Source organism: Marmota flaviventris, chromosome 2 (assembly GCF_047511675.1).
Source record: "Marmota flaviventris isolate mMarFla1 chromosome 2, mMarFla1.hap1, whole genome shotgun sequence".
Lineage (NCBI taxonomy): Eukaryota > Metazoa > Chordata > Mammalia > Rodentia > Sciuridae > Marmota > Marmota flaviventris.
In genome coordinates, this window is record NC_092499.1 from 178,572,686 (window position 1) to 178,590,433 (window position 17,748).

Here is a 17,748-nt window from a genome sequence, read left to right on the forward strand (position 1 = left end):
GGGGTTTGTTGAAAATATTTCATTGAATTTTCTTTACATTATCACTATGATGAGAAAAGTGGAATTATAAAACCTTCAGATCCTTTGAAAATTTTTATTGAATAAAACATGGACTTTCTTAGGATCCTATCTTTTTTTTTTTTTTTTTTACTTGAAATGTGTATGTGCAGTTTTTTCAGTTTTTTAAATGATCAGTTTCTTTAAACTCGTGATGCAGGCCCAAACAATTCTCTGAAATCCAAAATATTTTGAAACAAAGTTTTTCTTTATAACTCATTTGGCAATAAAAGCTGACTTAACTCATTTGGTGGGTGGCAAAACTGTATATATTGACAAGGCTACTTTTAGCCTATTTTTCTTGATATGTGTATACATTTTATTTTAAAATGTTAATGTGTTTGATTATGGGTTGTTGGTGACATTAATATGTGTATACTATATTAGCATTCTAAAATTCAAGAAACTGAATTCTAAAATAACTAGACCCTCAAGGGTATCAGATGAAGGATTATGGGCGTGTGGTCACCATCATTTAGAAAGTTTGCTTTCAGATGTGGATGGCAAATCCCAGATGAGAATTTGTTGTTTTTCCTTATTGATAAAACTATTTTCTTGTCATTAATGAGTACTCTGACAATTTCTTCTCCTTAAACTATATTCTAAAAGTGTATTCATTTTTAAATAATAGCTCTTTCTTTTCTTTGACAGCTGTGATGTTGAAATGGCTTGTGAGAATGCAAATGGGTTTCAAATTCAGTGGAACTTTATTTTATATTAAGCATTTTTAAAACATGGTGAAGCTGTTTCTCCAGTATATATGGAGGTTGCTTTACTAGTTTTAATTCTTCCTTAGGATTTACATAACAGGATTAAAACAACATTAACTTTATCTTCAGTTTTCTGAAGCTGAATTTGGACTTTAGATCTGTAAATTTTCTGTATATATCAAGTGTGTGTGTGTTTGTAAATTTTCATTAAATTCATTCATGTTTTTAAAACTATCAGTTAAATTTAATAAGCCATTTTTACCCAGTTTTATTGGGATATAATTCACAGACCATATGAGGTTTGTCCTTTTAAAATGTACTGTTCAGTGGCTTTTAGTATATTCATAAAGTTATGCAGTCATCATTGATCTAATTCCAGAACATTTGCATCACCCCAAAAAGAAACCCCATACCCTTAAGCAGAATCGTCCCTAGCAACCACCATTCTACTCATCTAATTACAAGAGCTTTTAAAAAGCATATCCTCTCATCTTGTTCTTCAAGAATATCTTGACTGCTGGGGGCCTTTTGCTTTTCCATGTAAACTCAAGTTCTACAAAAAATAGACTTTTATTGGACTTGCATTCAGTCAGTAAACAACTTTGGGGGAGAAAGTTGATATCTTTACAGTGTTGAATCATATTAAGAGTTTGATTCAACACACACACACAAAATGGTGTAGCTCTCCATTTATTTAGGTTTTAAAGCTTTCGCAAAGCTTTTAAATTTTTCTTCATTAAATGATTGCTATTTCTTTTGTGGAATTTATTTCTGATAATTTATATTCTTTGATGTTAAATTTTCTTGTTGGTGATATTATTGTTAATGTTAGGATCACTCAGTTTTTAACTGTGGTCTTGAATCTAACAACCTGATTGAATTCTCTTAGTAGATCTGAATTTCTTGAGTATTCAGTCTAGATAAATTATGCTATTGGAAATTAAGACACTCTTGATTTTATAAATTTTTCTTCTTTTTTTATGCTTTGGTTAGGAACTCTAGCTGGCTAGGAACAATTGGTATGTTCTCAATTTTTAATAATTTGCATTGATTAGTCTTCTTAGAGACAGTCCCTTTTTTTTTTTTTTGCTCAGACCCATGAAGAAAGGACAAGCATACCCAAGATTTTGTTTATATTTTTAGGTGAGAATCAAATCTTGGGCAGTTTAAACTTTATCACTTTTTGTTCAAAGTGCCTTTTGTTTTAAAATGTTCAAGTTATGAATTTTTTTTTAGGTTTATTTATTATTATAGTTTTCTTTTTTTTTTCATCATTAGCCTCTTTTCCCAATTGCCTTTACTAATGTATTTACTATTATTAGTTAATAATAGGTGAATATGGGTAAAAACATTAAAGGTGAGTGTTCTTTGTACTGTTTTGCTCTTGCATCTTTTCCATCTCCTGGACTGCTGGAATTGTAGGCACACCACTATGCCCAGCAAAATGTTATTTTCTTGATTATACTTTATACTTATCAATTATAGAATGTATCCCAAATTAAAAAGGAACTAAGCCACTTACAACTCCATCACCTAAAGATCATGCTGATCAACTCTTCTACTATTTCTCTGGTCTTTTCTCTAAACCAGCACATTCATGCAAATGTCGTTTAAAAAAAATGATGGACTCATAGGAATTTAACTGCTTGATTCACTTGTTATATCATGAACATTTCTCCTGTCATTAAATATTTTACAGCTTATTTTAAATGAAAATACTTTATCTTTTGATTTCAGACTTTTTAATTATATAAATATAATATGATAAAACATATAGGACAGAAGAGTAAACTTAATGAATTATAGTAAAATGAACACCCTTGCAACTGCCACTTGGGTCAAGATAAAAAAAAATGGAAACAGCTAGGAGCCCTCTTTTGTGCACCCCCGCTCCCACCAACACATACACAGGTAATTACTGTCCTGACTTTATGGAAGTTCTTTCTTTTTTGTTTACTACCTGTGTCTACATCACTAACACTAGTAGTTTTGCCTGTTTGGCGGGGGCGGGGATTTTTTTTTTTTTAAACAAATGGACTCATTGTAGTATGCATTCTTTTCTGCTGGCTTCTTTCAGTATTCTATTAAGATCCATCCATGTTGTTGTGGGTAGCTACAGTTCATTCATTTTTTTAAAAAAAGTACTGTATCATCATTTAATGAATGCACTGTTATTTACTGATTCTACTATCAATGGCTACTTTGGTTGTTAACTGTCCAAGTTAAAAATGATGCTACTGTGAACATCCTGGTTGTGCATACGCATAGATTTTTCTAGGGAATTCATACCTAGGAGTGACATTGCTGAGTTACAGGAGGTTTTTATCTTTGAGTTGTCACAGTATATTCTCAAGTGATTGGCTCAGTTTTCAGTGACAAGTTCCATATCCTTATTAGCACTTGCTACTTGGCTACATCTCTAGCCCTCATTGTGGTTTCAATTTGCATGATTTCATGTTTTCCTTATTGTTAGTGGGGTTAAATATATTTCTGTGTATGTGTCTTTTGGCCATTTAGATATGTTCTTTTATGTAGTGCCTAATTCACATCTTTTGTTTTTCTTCTGGGTTGCCTTCTTCTGATTTAAGTTGTCTAGATATAGGTTCTTATTGGTTATGTGAGTTAGAAGTATATGCTCCATCTCTGCAGGTAACTTGACCTTGTGTACACTAACACTATATTTTGATGAGTATAGGGTCTTAATTTTAATATAGTTAAATTGTAAATTTTTTAATAGTGTTTTTTTTTATGTCTTAAAAAATGATGTTATTGGGTTAAAAAGTACATAGGTTGAGTATTCCTAATCCAAAACTGGAAAATTCCATACCTGAGCTTAAGTGATGGGTTGTAGTTAAAGTGCAGTAACACTAAAGGTATTGTTTGAATCATTTCACTCTATGTGTATAACTTGTATGTAAAACAGATGAATTTCTTTTTTTTACTTGTAGTTGGACACAGTACCTTTATTTTATTTATTTATTTTTATGTGGTGCTGAGGATCAAACCCAGGGTCTCGCAGATGCTAGGTGAGCACTTTACTGCTGAGCCACAACCCCAGCCCCTAAAACAGATGAATTTCATGGTTAGACTTGGGTACCAGATCCAACCATTAACATTATTGTATGCAAATATTTCAAATTTTTAAAAATTGCTAAATCCAAAGCATTAATGGTCCCAAGCTTTTTGGCTAGAGTGTTCAACCATTATGCTCTTGAGATTTTTTTGCTGGTTTATTCTTCCATTGGCAGTGTTATGAACATTTTGATACATTTACTATTTCCATCTTTACCAATAGTATTTGTATGATTTTCTCATATGTTTGCCAGTTTTGGGGTCAAGTTTGCCAATGTAATAGACCTGTTTTATTCATTGATGAGTATTTTATCTTTATTTACCTGAGAGATTAATTTTTTTTTGTCATTCCAAGGAACATGCCAGTCAACAACATAATTGTAAGATTCATACTAAAAATTTTCCTTAGCTTTTAATTCTGAGGAGCATTTATGGCCAGTAGGGAAAAGAAATAAAAATCTAAAAAAGCTGCTTTCTTTTTATTAACTTAAGACAGCATGATTTTAGCTTATAATTAACAAAACTAGGTTGATGGAAACTTTAATGATTCAAGGGACCCATGAAATTGATGTTAGATTGTTATGAGTTCCCCTTTTAAATTATGGTATATTAAAGATACAGAATCATGATTTTTATCTACTCTTCTATACATACTCTTATTTAGTGACCCTACTCTCCTCTTGTTTCACCTTATCTCTGCTCTCTAGCTCCTAGTATTTGTTCATACTCCTTACTGGATTGATGGATTGATTTTTCAATGCTTGGAATCAAACCCAGGCCTCATATATGCTAGGCAAGCACTCTGCCACTAAGCTGTGTCCCCAGCCTTCTTCCTAGGTTTGAGGTGTGATACACTTTCTGAGTTTTCCTTAGGCAAGTCCTTAGGTGGAGTTCACTTCTGAGACCATTCAAGGAAACTTTGGAGAAGGTGAAATATAGGGTAGATCTCTTTTCTATACTCCATTGTGTTTTCACTGTTACAGTGAACGGTGACAGTTTTCATGTCTTAGCAAAAATAGCTTCACTGTCACTATGAAAACAGAAAAAGATTTTCCTAGGAAAAATAGCTTCTCTTCTTACCTTCAGGCTTCTAAAATGAAAATTTCTAAAAATCATTCTCTAAGTCAGTATCCTTTGGAACCTCCAAAATAATCCAAGTCTCAGTCTCTTCACACATTGTATAATCATCTGCCTTCTTGCTGTCTTTTCTAGCCGTATGCCTATCCATTTCCCTACACCCCTACATTTAGTTTCCTGAGTTCAAATTTTTTTTCAAAAAATATTTGGGTTTACCCATGGCCAACCTATTTCCCTAGTAGCAAACTTCTTTTAAAACTTAGCTCAACTGGCTGGGGCTGTAGCTCAATGATAGAGCGCTTACCTAGCACATGTGAGGCACTGGGTTCGATCCTCAGTGCAACATAAAAATAAATAAATAAATGCATGCTGTCCCATCTACAACCAATTAAAAAAATTAGCTCAAGCATCACATTCCCTTGGAAGCCTTTCCGCTCTGATCCTTACTCATGCTCTGTACTCCCATGTTCCCTTTATTGCAATTCACTAAGTTAGTCACCCCCTCTTCTGGGATGCCTCAGCTTTATGTATATACCTCTATTATTGCCCTTTATATTATAATCCATATTATTTTCTCTCTACTCACATGAACTCCTTGAAGATAGGGGCCTGATTCCCACCCCAACCTAGGAACTAGCATGGTGTAGCTTATAGGAGATGCTCCATAAATGTTGATTTGTAATGCTGTATAATGAATTATTGAATACAAAAGTATATCTAACTTTTGCGGGGGAGGATACAGGGATTAAACCCAGAGACTTTTTTAAATCACTGAACCTCATCCCCAGCCCCTTTTATTTTTTTTATTTTGAGACAGTGTCTTGCAAAGTTGCTGAGGCTTGCTTTGTACTTGAGATCTCCTGCCTTAGCCTCCCAAATTGACAGGATCACAGGTGTGCACCACCATGCCCAGCAATATCTCTAATTTTAATGATTTTTTTAATAAAATGACTTTGCTGAGAAAAAGCTCAGTTTGAAAGGGATAGGAACTTACCAATATTCTAAGTTGCCTGGGCTGTGGCTATAGCTCAGTGGCAGAGCACTTGGACTAACATATCAGCCTTTGGATAAACACTCAAAAAAAGAAGCAGCAATCAAATTCTTCTTCTCCAAAAGCATACAAATTTAGGAATGACTACTGAACTTGTAGTAGAATTTGTAGAGTTTTGTTCACCTGAGTTGTAACTTGCTATCACAGAAGGATGCCCTGCAGTGGTCTCGAAATCCAGCTCCAGTGGAAGGAGAGGAGCCAGAAGACTCGGCCGATGTGGAGAGCTGTGGATCTAATGAAGCCAGCACTGTGAGTGGTGAAAACGATGGTAAGTGCCAGTGAGATGGGGGGACAGCACCAAGGAGCATCTAGGAACTAACCTTTATTTTCTACTCTGCCAGTATCTCTGGATGAAACATCTTCAAATGCATCCTGTTCTACAGAATCTCAGAGTCGGCCCCTTCCCAATCCCAGGGACAGCTACAGAGCTTCCTCACAGGTAGGGAGGAGAGTTGGTGACCAGGCCAGGAGGATGAATGAATTCAGGCATAGTTGGCATTCTTATTCCTCCTATAGCTATCTGTGAACATGTTTAAAGAGTGAAAAAAATTAAATATGGTCTTCACCTTTTAGTATCACTTAAAAGTGGGCCACAGGAAAACTGAGCTTTAGATGATGATGATGATGATGATGATGATGATGATGATTATTATTATTATTTGCTGGTTTATTCTTCCACTGGCAGTGTTATGAACATTTTGATACTATTTTCATCTTCACCAATAGTATTTGTATTATTTTCTCATATGCTTGCCAGAAGTGGGGTTTGGGGTCTGAGAACAGAGTGATTCCCCCTGCCCTTTTCTATTTACATACCTGGGTGATTCTTTTCCTTTTTGTAATGTACATGTGAACTTCCAGGGCAGAGTATAGTACAGTGCTGAGTACTGAGAACATGAGCTTGGGATTTGGCTATTTGAATGACAACTTTGCCACTTATCATCTGTGGACAGGTTCCTTATCTGTAAAATGGGGATAACCATACATTCTTTTCAGTTTAGGGTGGTGCTTGGCACAGTGGCCCGCACACAGCTCAATAATGTTCATCAGTCTGTTGTCGGCATTGCCTGGCAGATCTCGCTGCGTATTTACAAGAGAGTGGGTAGGATAGGGTCAAGGGGGGTGCTGCAGATGACTCAGGCTCTGTTTTTATCCCCTGGGAATACAGGCAAACAAACAAAAGAAAAAGACTGGGGTGATGCTCCCTCGAGTTGTGCTGACTCCTCTGAAGGTAAACGGGGCCCACGTGGAATCTGCATCAGGTATGTGTAGACTTGTGACTGTGGTGCTTTTTCTTCAGGTCCTGGGGACCTGGCCTCCCTGTGTCAGCAGTCTCTGACCTAGCATTGTGATGCCAGTAGAGCTGTTGAGCAAGAACTGGGAGACCCATTCTCTCTGGAAGGCAGCATGCTGTGTGGTGCGGCCTGCCACAGGTCCTGGTGCTAGGCTCTGCCGTGTACCCTCTTCTTTGCCTCCCAGGGCAGTCGTTAGCAGCCAATGAAGGATTGTGCCAGTGCTTTGAAAAGGTGTAGTGCTGTACAAATGAAGTTTGTGGTTTGGCATTTTTAAGGTGATATTTTAAAGCCAGACCATGAGGTGGTGATTGTCAGCCCAGGGCTGGGAGATGGAAGCACCCCAGTATTTCTGGCAGCATGTCAGGGAGAACTGGGAGAAGTAAGCTTGTCTGAGAGTCACGGGCTCGGCGTGTGATGCTTTTGACCAGTGGAATGCTGTGCCTTCAGGGTTCTCGGGCCGCCACGCCGATGGCGAGAGTGGCAGCCCGTCCAGCAGCAGCAGCGGCTCTCTGGCCCTGGGCAGCGCTGCTATTCGTGGCCAGGCCGAGGTCGCCCGGGACCCTGCCCCGCTCCTGAGAGGCTTCCGGAAGCCGGCCACAGGTGAGTGGCTTGGCACTCATTTCTCTGCCTGTAAAGGGGCCCTACAGGCCTAGTAAGAAGACAGTGTCTTCTGCTCCAGTTCCTTTTCCAGTTTATTTTTACTTTTACCTTGTATTTTGTTACTTCACGTATGGATCTCTGCTAGATTGAGTGAACTCCTTGTGGGCATAGATGGTGCCACATTGCTCCTTGTTTGTCCCTGTAGGGCCTGGCCTGTGCCTGCCGTGGTACTTCTTCATAAGTGTTTTGAGTGAGTGAAAATTGCTTTTGAGCTTCTCAGAGGAGGATTCCCATGCCTGTTTTCTTTTCTCTGTAGCATCCTGCCACACTTGATTTCATCATCTGTAGTTTCTATCAGACTCTGCTTTTTTATAACCCAGTTAGTGTGTCGAGTAGAAGCATGTGTTGAATTTTGGGGATGCACACAAATTCAGCAGTGCTGTTTTGTGCACCTCTCACCCTGAGTCGGGCCGTCCTCAGTGCTAGTAAACTGTTTGCTATCTCAGGATTTATTTATTAAGACCCACGTGCTAGGGGTTTTGTAGATGGGCCACATGAAATCATTGAGAAGACTAACCTTGGGTTCGGAAAATTAGAATAAACCATTGCCCACATAGAAACGAGGTTTGTTTGTTGTCTTACTGCTTTTCCAGCCATTTAGCAATGCTCAATCTGTGGTCTCACAGGTCTTTATTTGCAGTGCCCCCCCCCACCCCCCGCCCCAAATAAGTAGCATTTACTTAGGCTTTGAGAGTTAACTGACATTTATTTCAGTTGGCATTGAACAACCAACCCTTGGTACATAATTGCCTGGATATTATACCTCATTCACAGGAAGCTTCTGCAGGTTTTTCTGTAGTACACTAACTAGATTTGCTTTTAGACAACTTCCATCCTTTCTCCAGTTGGGCTCTGTGGAGCCTGTTCTGCAGCCCGGAGGGATGCTCAGAGCCTGCCCCCGCCTGGTTTTCCGTGGGAAGAGTGTCCTCTTCAGGCTGTGACACAGCACGGTACAGAGTGTTGTCTGAGGGGAGTCAAGCCCCAGTGTTCTCTTAGGGTCGATGGCAACGACAGTAACCTGGGAAGAGCAGTTGTAACATACAGGTTAGGATGGACTGGACGATTGAGCAGATTGTGTACAGAACAAAGTTCTGGGTAGCTTGGGTGCTGCCACCAAAGTTTTTTCATGAGTTGCCGTTTGCTTTATTTGCTTTTTTGGCTTTCAGAAGCTGAAAATCTGTATTTGCTTCTTCTTGCATCAAAAATCACAGGTCAAATGAAGCGCAACAGAGGGGAAGAGATAGATTTTGAGACGCCTGGGTCCATTCTTGTCAACACCAACCTCCGTGCCCTGATAAACTCTCGGACCTTCCACGCCCTGCCATCACACTTCCAGCAGCAGCTCCTCTTCCTCCTGCCCGAAGTGGACAGACAGGTGCAAATGTGCAGCCTCCTCTTGACCTGTGTAGGGGGTTGGGAATCCTGTTCTCTTTCAAGTTTCCTCATTTATTATTTTCTCCTCCTAGGTGGGGACAGATGGCCTGTTGCGCCTCAGCAGCAGCGCTCTCAATAATGAGTTTTTCACTCACGCGGCTCAGAGCTGGCGGGATCGCCTGGCTGATGGTAAGTCAGTCGGCTTCGTCTCAGGGTTGGAGGTGTGCCTGCCGTGTGTGGTGGTGCATGTCTCCTGATATGTAAGCCCCAGAACTCATTTCTACCAGTCTCTTTTTTTTCCTTGAGATGTTCAGTTGAAGGCAGACTTTTCTCTATAGTGTTAATATGTGTAATGGATATTAATGTGCCACGCTGCTCTGAAAAAGCAACGGGATATTTGGCTCAACTGTCTTGTGTATATATATATACATATCCATCTGTATCTTCTTTTCATCATTTAAATGTTCTGCATGCCTGTTCCTTCCAGTAATCGTGGCATTATCTAGATGGATAGAATAAAGTGCACCCTGATGAGGCACATCATGCTCCTTTTTCAGGGACAGTAGTTACTCGGAGTAAATGGTAGATTCCGCACAAAATTAAAGACAAGCTATCTGGGGAATGTGTTGGGGACCCTAAGCCACCCCTAGGTTTAATGACTGCTGGCAGGACTGTATATATGGTTATATTCAGGGTTATGGTTTATTTACACAAAAAGCATACAAAGCAGAATTAGCAAAGGGAAGAAGGCACATGGGGTGAAGTGCAGGGGAAGCAAGGTGCAAGGTCTGAGGTCCTCTCTGTGGAGTTAGGCAGAATTCAATGAGAGGTTGTGCCAACACTTGTGAAGTATTTACCAGGGAAGCTCATTAAATCTTTGGTGTCCAGGATTTTTATTTGGGGCTGATTGTGAAGGAAGCCACTGCTGGCCACATACCTAGATTCTTGAAAGGAAAGAGGGGTGTTCAGCATAAACCATATTGTTGGCATCAACAGTTTAGGCACAGTGAATGGTTCACTGGGTGATGGGAACTCTTGAAACCCAAGCTCTCACCTGCCAGCCAAGGACCATCATTGTCAGAAACCCTTTCTAAGGATAAGCAGGCAGTCTGCTATATTAATTTTGTATAAGAACATAATATGAGAGAGCCACTGGAGGAGACAGGAGCATGTCTTTTTGGGGAGAGAGGATACTGGGGATTGAACCTCGGGGTGTTCAACCCTGAGCTACACCCCCAGCCCTATGTATATATTTATTTATTTATGGGCAGGATCTCACTAAGTTGCTGAGGCTGGCCTTGAACTTGTGATCTTCGTGCCTCAGCCTCCCAACCTGCTGGGATTACAGGTGTGCACCACCATACCTGGCTACATGTCCTTTTTAAAACTCCTGATTTTAAAGAAGTTTTAGTTGTAAGCCAGACATCAATATTCTGAATGTACTCATTAGAAAAATCTTTCTCTCTAGGTGAATTTACTCATGAGATGCAAGTCAGAATACGACAGGAAATGGAGAAGGAAAAGAAGGTGGAACAATGGAAAGAAAAGTTCTTTGAAGACTATTACGGACAGAAGTAAGGCCCTTGGTGATAGGATTGCTGACTAATCTGGGTGTTTGGGAGGGTAGAGGCATTTGGTCTCAAAGTACAGCCAGCCCTTTGAATCCATTGGTTCTCCTTTTACATTCAACCAACCATAGCTCGAAAATATCTGGGAAAAACAGTTGCATCTGTATAGACATTTTTCCTTGTCATTATTCCTTAAAGAAGACATTATTTACACAGCCGTTATTGTCGCAGTAGGGGTGTAAGTGATCTGGAGATGATTTAAAGTGCACAGGAGGAGGGTGAGGGGAAGCTCAGTGGTGGAGCACCTATCTAGCACGTGTCCAGCATACACGGGCTCTGGGTTCAATTTCCAGCACCCCTCCACCCCCCCCACACACAATAAAGCATGTGGGAAGATGTGTGTGGGTTTTGGGCAAATACTATGCCATTTTATACACAGGACTTGAACATCTGTGGACTTTGATGTCCATGAGGTCCTGAAATCATGAATATTAAGGAACAGCTGTAGTACATAACATCTGTCCTGGACAAGAATTTGGAGATTGCAGTGACTCGAGTCATTTAGCTTAATGCCATTCACAGTGAAGCAGAATGTGTGTTTTTCTGTGGTTAGCGTTATATATGTAGATTTAGTTAGTTTACGTATCTAAGTGCCTGTTGTGCAGAGAAAAGACCAGTCCTCTCTGGCCTATAACTGATGGTGTGAGTTTGTTTTGCAGATTGGGTTTGACCAAAGAAGAGTCATTACAGCAGAATGTGGACCAGGAGGAGGCCAACATCAAGAGTGGTTTGCGTGTCCCAAGAGAATCAGTGCGGCCACAGCGTGGTCCAGCCACCCGACAGCGGGATGGGCATTTTAAGAAACGCTCTCGACCAGATCTCCGAACCCGAGCCAGAAGGAATCTGTACAAAAAACAGGAGCAGGAACAAGCAGATGTTGCTAAGGATGCAAACTCTGTGGCACCTGACGTCCCTCTCTCCAAGGACAGGGAGGCTAAGACCGACTCAGCAGGGGTGAGCAGTCCCCTGCTGCCAGGCATGTCCTCTGCAGCACCTGGCCCAGAGGGTCCTGAGTGTCCAGGCGAACCTGTGGCTTCCCGAATCCAGACTGAGCCAGACAACTTGGTACATGCCTCTGCATCTCCAGATAGAATTCCCAGCTTGTCTCAGGACACTGCGGATCAGGAGCCCAAGGATCAGAAGAGGAAGTCCTTTGAGCAGGCAGCCTCTGCGTCCTTTCCCGAAAAGAAGCCCCGGCTTGAAGATCGTCAGTCCTTTCGTAACACAATTGAAAGTGTTCACACCGAAAAGCCACAGCCCACTAAAGAGGAGCCCAAAGTCCCGCCCATCCGGGTAGGAGACTGTTTGATTCCTGGTGGCCCTAGTGCCTGGTTTCCTTGGAGGGTCATGAGGTTGTGGAGCCCCCTTTGAAGGGACAGAGGCCCTGGGCCCTGGCCTGAATTATGTGGGAACTCAGAGCCTTCTACAGGAGAGCTTTTCTTGAGACTGACATGAGGGTGGGGGTGGGATGGGGGGAGGCAGTTCTTTCCTTCCTCACTTTTCTATTTACCCTGTTGAAGAATCAAAATCCTTGGGGTTTTTCATCTTGTATTAGATAGCATTAGGCTCTTTGCTGCAGCGGCTCATAAAGTCTCACCAGAAATTCAATTTGGAGGTGTGGCATAGCCTTTCAGCAGAATCTTGGAATGAAGGGGTGCCATGGGCAGGCAGTTTACAATAATCATTTTCTTTCTTAGGACAGTGATTTAGTTCTCTAGGTCAGTACCTCTGAGCTACTAGTCTCCCAGTATTGCTCCTAGTATTGGAGCCCCAGGACAGAGAAGACTGGTAGATCAGCCAGTTAAAACTCTTTCCCTTTGCTTTTCTTTCAGATTCAACTTTCACGTATCAAACCACCCTGGGTGGTTAAAGGTCAGCCCACTTACCAGATATGTCCCCGGATCGTCCCCATCACAGAGTCTTCCTACCGGGGCTGGACTGGTGCCAGGACCCTCGCAGACATTAAAGCCCGTGCTCTGCAGGCCCGAGGGGCGAGAGGCCACCACTGCCATCGAGAGGCGGCCACCACTGCCATCGGAGGTGGGGGTGGCCCGGGTGGAGGTGGCGGCGGGGCCACCGATGAGGGAGGTGGCAGAAGCAGCAGCAGTGGTGATGGTAGTGAGGCCTGTGGCCACCTTGAGCCCAGGGGAGCCCCGAGCACCCCTGGAGAGTGTACGTCAGATCTACAGCGAACACAACTATTGCCGCCTTGTCCTCTGAATGGGGAGCATACCCAGGCAGGAGCTGCCATGTCCAGAGCCAGGAGAGAAGACCTGACTTCTCTCAGAAAGGAAGAAAGCTGCCCACTGCAGAGGGTGCCAGGTGTAGTCACACGGGGGCTAGAAGATGCTTCTCAGCCCTCAGTTGCTCCCACTGGGGATCAGCCATGCCAGGCTTTGCCCCCACTGTCCTCTCAAACCCCAGTGGCTGGAAAGTTGGCAGAGCAGCCTACCTTGCAGCTAGATGGTAGAACTGAGTGTGAATCTGGCACTACTTCCAGGGAAAGGGGGAGTGAGGAGCAAGGATCCAGTGTTCCTCCAGTGAACAGTCCTGTACAGTCTCCATTAGGAGCTGTTGTATTGGAAGAAGGAGCTGGCCCGGCTCTTGACAGTAATCCTACTCTGAAGGATCCGGAAAATGTGACCCCCAGTTCCACACCTGAATCGTCACTGGCTGGCCACCTGCAGGATAGACCATTTGATGATGAATTAAGACTTGGTGACTCAGGCCCACCTGTGAGGGAAAGTGATGGTAGACAGAAAGCCCTGAAAACTGAGGCTCTCATGTCTGACAGTGCTGCTGCTTGGACATCCATCCTGTTAAACGATGAGGTGGTGAAACATTCTGAGCCAGGATCCAGAGAAAGTGTTCCACCTGTGGAGCCTCAGGTCAGAGAAGACTGGGAGAGCACTGCTACCCTTGTTGCCACATCTCCTGGGGGATTGGCAGCCGAAAAGGATGTGGCACCCCCTGACAGCCTTGCTTCACTCTGCACAGTGCTACCTCACGGCATGGGTGGCTCTGGCAGCGATGGCAAACATGTGGACATTGAGAAGCTGCAAATCAATGGAGACTCTGAAGCACTGAGTCCTCACAGCGAATCCACAGATACAGCCTCTGACTTTGAAGGCCATCTCACTGAGGATAGCAGTGAGGCTGACATTAGCGAAGCCACAATGACAAAGGGGTCCTTGGTGGACAAGGATGAAAAACATGATTGGAAGCAATCCACTTTCCTATCCAAGGTGAACAGTGACCTGACTCTGGTTACAAGGACAGAGGGGATGGCTTCTCCTCAGAGCTGGGTGTCTCGAGTGTGTGCGGTTCCCCAGAAGATCCCAAACTCCTTGCTGCTGTCCAGTACTGAATACCAGCCAAGACCCCTGTGCCTGGCCAGGCCTGGGTCCTCAGTGGAGGCCACCAACCCACTTGTGTTGCAGTTGCTGCAGGGTAACTTGTCCCTAGAGAAGGTTCTTCCTCCAGCCCACAGTAACAGCAAGCCAGAATCCTCACAACTGCCACTTCTAAAAGAGCAGAGTCGTGGTGGCCCCCTGGGCACGGGACCTTTGCATGGTCCTGGAGAAAACACTTGTGTGGTTGACAGAAGCAGCCCTGCTTTAAAAGGGTTGAAGGAGCTGCCCCTGCCTGAGAGCCATGAAGCAAGCACTGGTCTTGGAAAGGCAGAGGTTGCTCAGGCTTCCGGAGCACCTCAGATTTCCAAGATGGTCCCAAGTTTAGACTCCCTAAGTCCAGTGACAAAGCTGATGATCTCCTCTGGGAAACTGGAAGAAATGGATTCCAAAGAGCAGTTTTCTTCCTTTAGTTTTGAAGATCAGAAGGCAGTCCGGGAGTGTAGTGATTCACATGCTGCTCCTGGCAAGAGTCCAGGAGAGCTCCCTACCTCGAGAGCACCTTGCTTCTCATCTCCAAACGTGATCTCCTGCGGGCCAGAGCAGACAGGTAGGGCCCCGGGTGGTCAGAACAATGCTGGAGGCCAAGGGAAGAAGCTCTTTGGCCCTAGAAATGTGGCTGCAACCCTTCAGTGCCCCGGGCCTGTGGACCCCACGCCATTACCTGCTGAGATCCCTCCAGTTTTTCCCAGTAGGAAATTGGGGCCAAGCAAAAACTCTGTGTCTGATGGGGTGCAAACTGCAAGGGAAGACTGGGGTCCAAAGCCACCCCTTGCCTCTGTTGGCAGCAGCAAGAATGAAAAGACTTTATTGGGGGGTTCTCTCAGTGCAAATTCAGAGAACAGAAAAGCTGCTGGGCATAGTCCTCTGGAATTGGTGGGTCACTTGCAAGGGATGCCCTTTGTCATGGACCTACCCTTCTGGAAACTCCCCCAAGAGCCAGGGAAAGGGCTGGCTCAGCCCCTGGAGCCTTCTTCCATCCCCTCCCAACTCAACATCAAGCAGGCTTTTTACGGGAAGCTTTCTAAATTCCAGCTGAGTTCCACCAGCTTTAATTACTCCTCCAGCTCCCCAGCCTTTCCCAGGGGCCTGGCTGGAAGCGTGGTGCAGCTGAGCCACAAAGCAAACTTTGGTGCAAGCCACAGTGCGTCACTCTCCCTGCAGATGTTCACCGACAGCAGCACGGTGGAAAGCATCTCGCTCCAGTGTGCCTGCAGCCTGAAAGCCATGATCATGTGCCAAGGCTGTGGTGCATTCTGTCACGACGACTGTATTGGACCCTCAAAGCTCTGTGTATTGTGCCTTGTGGTGAGATAATAAATTATGGCCATTGGAAAAATTGTATATTTAGTGTGTGTATTTTGATAATAATTGATCTTAAATCAGTATACAGAATATCATTGATATAATAGACTCTGTCTAGGCAAGAGCACTCTTGCCTCCCCCTAAGATTTATAGTGCTAAAAGCCTCTGTCACTTGTCAACCCTTCTGGTCTTACTAGAGGGGGCTTTCTTGGGGGGCAACCTGTGGGGCTGCCTAAGGCTGGCAAGCCTGAGCCCTCACAGACAGAGCCTGGTGTGGCAGGGGACCCTGCCCGATGCCCAGAGGGACTTGAAATAAGAAGATTGTGAACTGAGCAGGAATGCTATGTCTCCCACTGCCCCCTCCCTGCCATCTTTCCTTCTGCTACTTTGGGGAGTTGATGGTCTGGGAAGAAGCCTCATAGGGTTGAAGTAACTCCCATTGCCCCCCAGGGCGATCAAGCACCTGCTGACCTCAGGTTACAGTTCGGTCATAGATGCCAGTTGACGGAGCCAGCTGACCCTTGGTTCTGTTGTTGCAGCCAGTTCAGAACTTCTCTGTCTCTGTATGATCCACGAACCCACCGGATTTTTTGAAAGCTTGCACAGCCCTGCTTAGACAGTGGGATTGGGGGGTAGGGTGTCTCCTATGAAAATGCCATCTGTCGACCCTGTGAGTCAGCTCTGAGGATGACTACAAGTGGCTGCTCTGCTTGCCACCTGCCCTGTCACCTTGGACTCTGGGAATGGGCATTTCCACACACCTGTGTATGTGAAAGTCATTTTACATTTCTAAGCAGTGTGTGTTTCTTATTTTTATATTTTAACTCTTTATTCTTGGATGTATAAAGTGAACCTTTGGCTTCTGTAAGTATGCTCTATGCACCTCTGATGTTTTACCCTGTATTTATATGTTATACACAGTACTGGCCAACTCTGTAAATGGATGTATTGTACAGAGAACACGACGTCTCTTTCCTATTTTACATCTTCAGCATCATTGCATTAAAGCAGTGTCATTTGCTTCTCCACCTCGATTGTTAAAGCCACTAAGGGCTGTGCTACCTGGCATGAGGGGGAAGTGACTGACTTGTGATTTGTCGGGTTGGCCCGGTGACTTGTTATTTGTCACTGGGGTTCTCCACAGCCTGCAGAGCCAGGGCCAGCCTGCTTGCACACCCCTGAGCAGACGCATCAGCTCCCCACATCTCTTCTCCGGCCCTTGATGGCTATCTGCTGCCATAAGTGACAAATCACTATCACCAGTGTTAAGTGCTTCTGGATTCATGGGTGAGTTCCCTGGGCAGCCCCCAGGAGGCCTTGTGGATCTGGCTCCAGGGTCACCACCTGTCACAGCAATACCTGGGACCACCGGGCTCCTTTTGACTTAACTTTTTGACAGCAGGTTTGGGAAGAAACAAAGCCATGCCTACTGCCGGCCTCTCCCAACACGTCTCCAGCGAGGAGATACTACTGCGTTAGTCTTCCCTCATCCTGTTCCACCTTTTTCTTGTATCTTGACTTGCTGCGGAGTTCAGAGTCTGCCTCTCTAGTGGGTGTGTCTCCCTGTGCGAGTGCTTCTGTGTGAAATATAAAATTTGTGTGTCTTGGGCGAGGCTCATCTCACCTAAAAGGGTTTTATCCTCCCCTCCTCCCCATTTAATCTGAGGTGGCATTTTTGTCATCTGAAGCATGAGTGATAAGTTGGCAATGATGTGATTTAAATACAGTATTGGTCAAGTCCAAGTTGTCATCTCAAGAAATTGTTTACCAAAGACCGGGAGCAGGGGCCCAAGTGTGTCTAGCTGTCTTTTTCCTTCTTGGACCTTTGGGGCCACTCAAGGGTACAGTTTAATACTGATCTGGTCCACGGGGCTGCCCAGAGAAAAGCACTGCTCTTGTATGTCTCTTGTGGTATTGGAAAAATAAACCTATACAACCTGCATTTGTGGTCTCAGTCATCTTCTGCTCTGCCTGCTGGTGCCGGAAGGTCAGGCTCATGTGCCGCCCCTTGGTGAGGTTAGTCTGACTTGCCCACTTCACTGGTCTTGGGACTCTGTGACCGGATGAACTTTTCCAAACCCATGGACTGAAGTCAGAAACCTTGTGAGA

At 43.9% G+C, this 17,748-nt stretch overlaps 1 protein-coding gene across 2 annotated transcripts in view; it reads left to right on the plus strand.

Annotated features, from left to right (window-relative positions):
- Asxl1 (ASXL transcriptional regulator 1) overlaps positions 1-15,678 on the plus strand; it is a 73,368-nt gene extending 57,690 nt beyond the window's left edge. The window contains exons 4-12 of one of the 2 annotated variants that reach the window (XM_027945385.2): positions 6,115-6,235; positions 6,309-6,406; positions 7,136-7,229; positions 7,710-7,862; positions 9,134-9,297; positions 9,389-9,485; positions 10,765-10,870; positions 11,584-12,217; positions 12,757-15,678. In XM_027945385.2, coding sequence (XP_027801186.1) covers positions 6,115-6,235; positions 6,309-6,406; positions 7,136-7,229; positions 7,710-7,862; positions 9,134-9,297; positions 9,389-9,485; positions 10,765-10,870; positions 11,584-12,217; positions 12,757-15,651 — 4,362 coding nt within the window. In that variant the 3' untranslated portion in view covers positions 15,652-15,678. The remainder of the gene's footprint in view (positions 1-6,114; positions 6,236-6,308; positions 6,407-7,135; positions 7,230-7,709; positions 7,863-9,133; positions 9,298-9,388; positions 9,486-10,764; positions 10,871-11,583; positions 12,218-12,756) is intronic. The other variant, XM_071608837.1, reaches the window with a different exon arrangement.
- Positions 15,679-17,748: the final 2,070 nt, after the last annotated feature.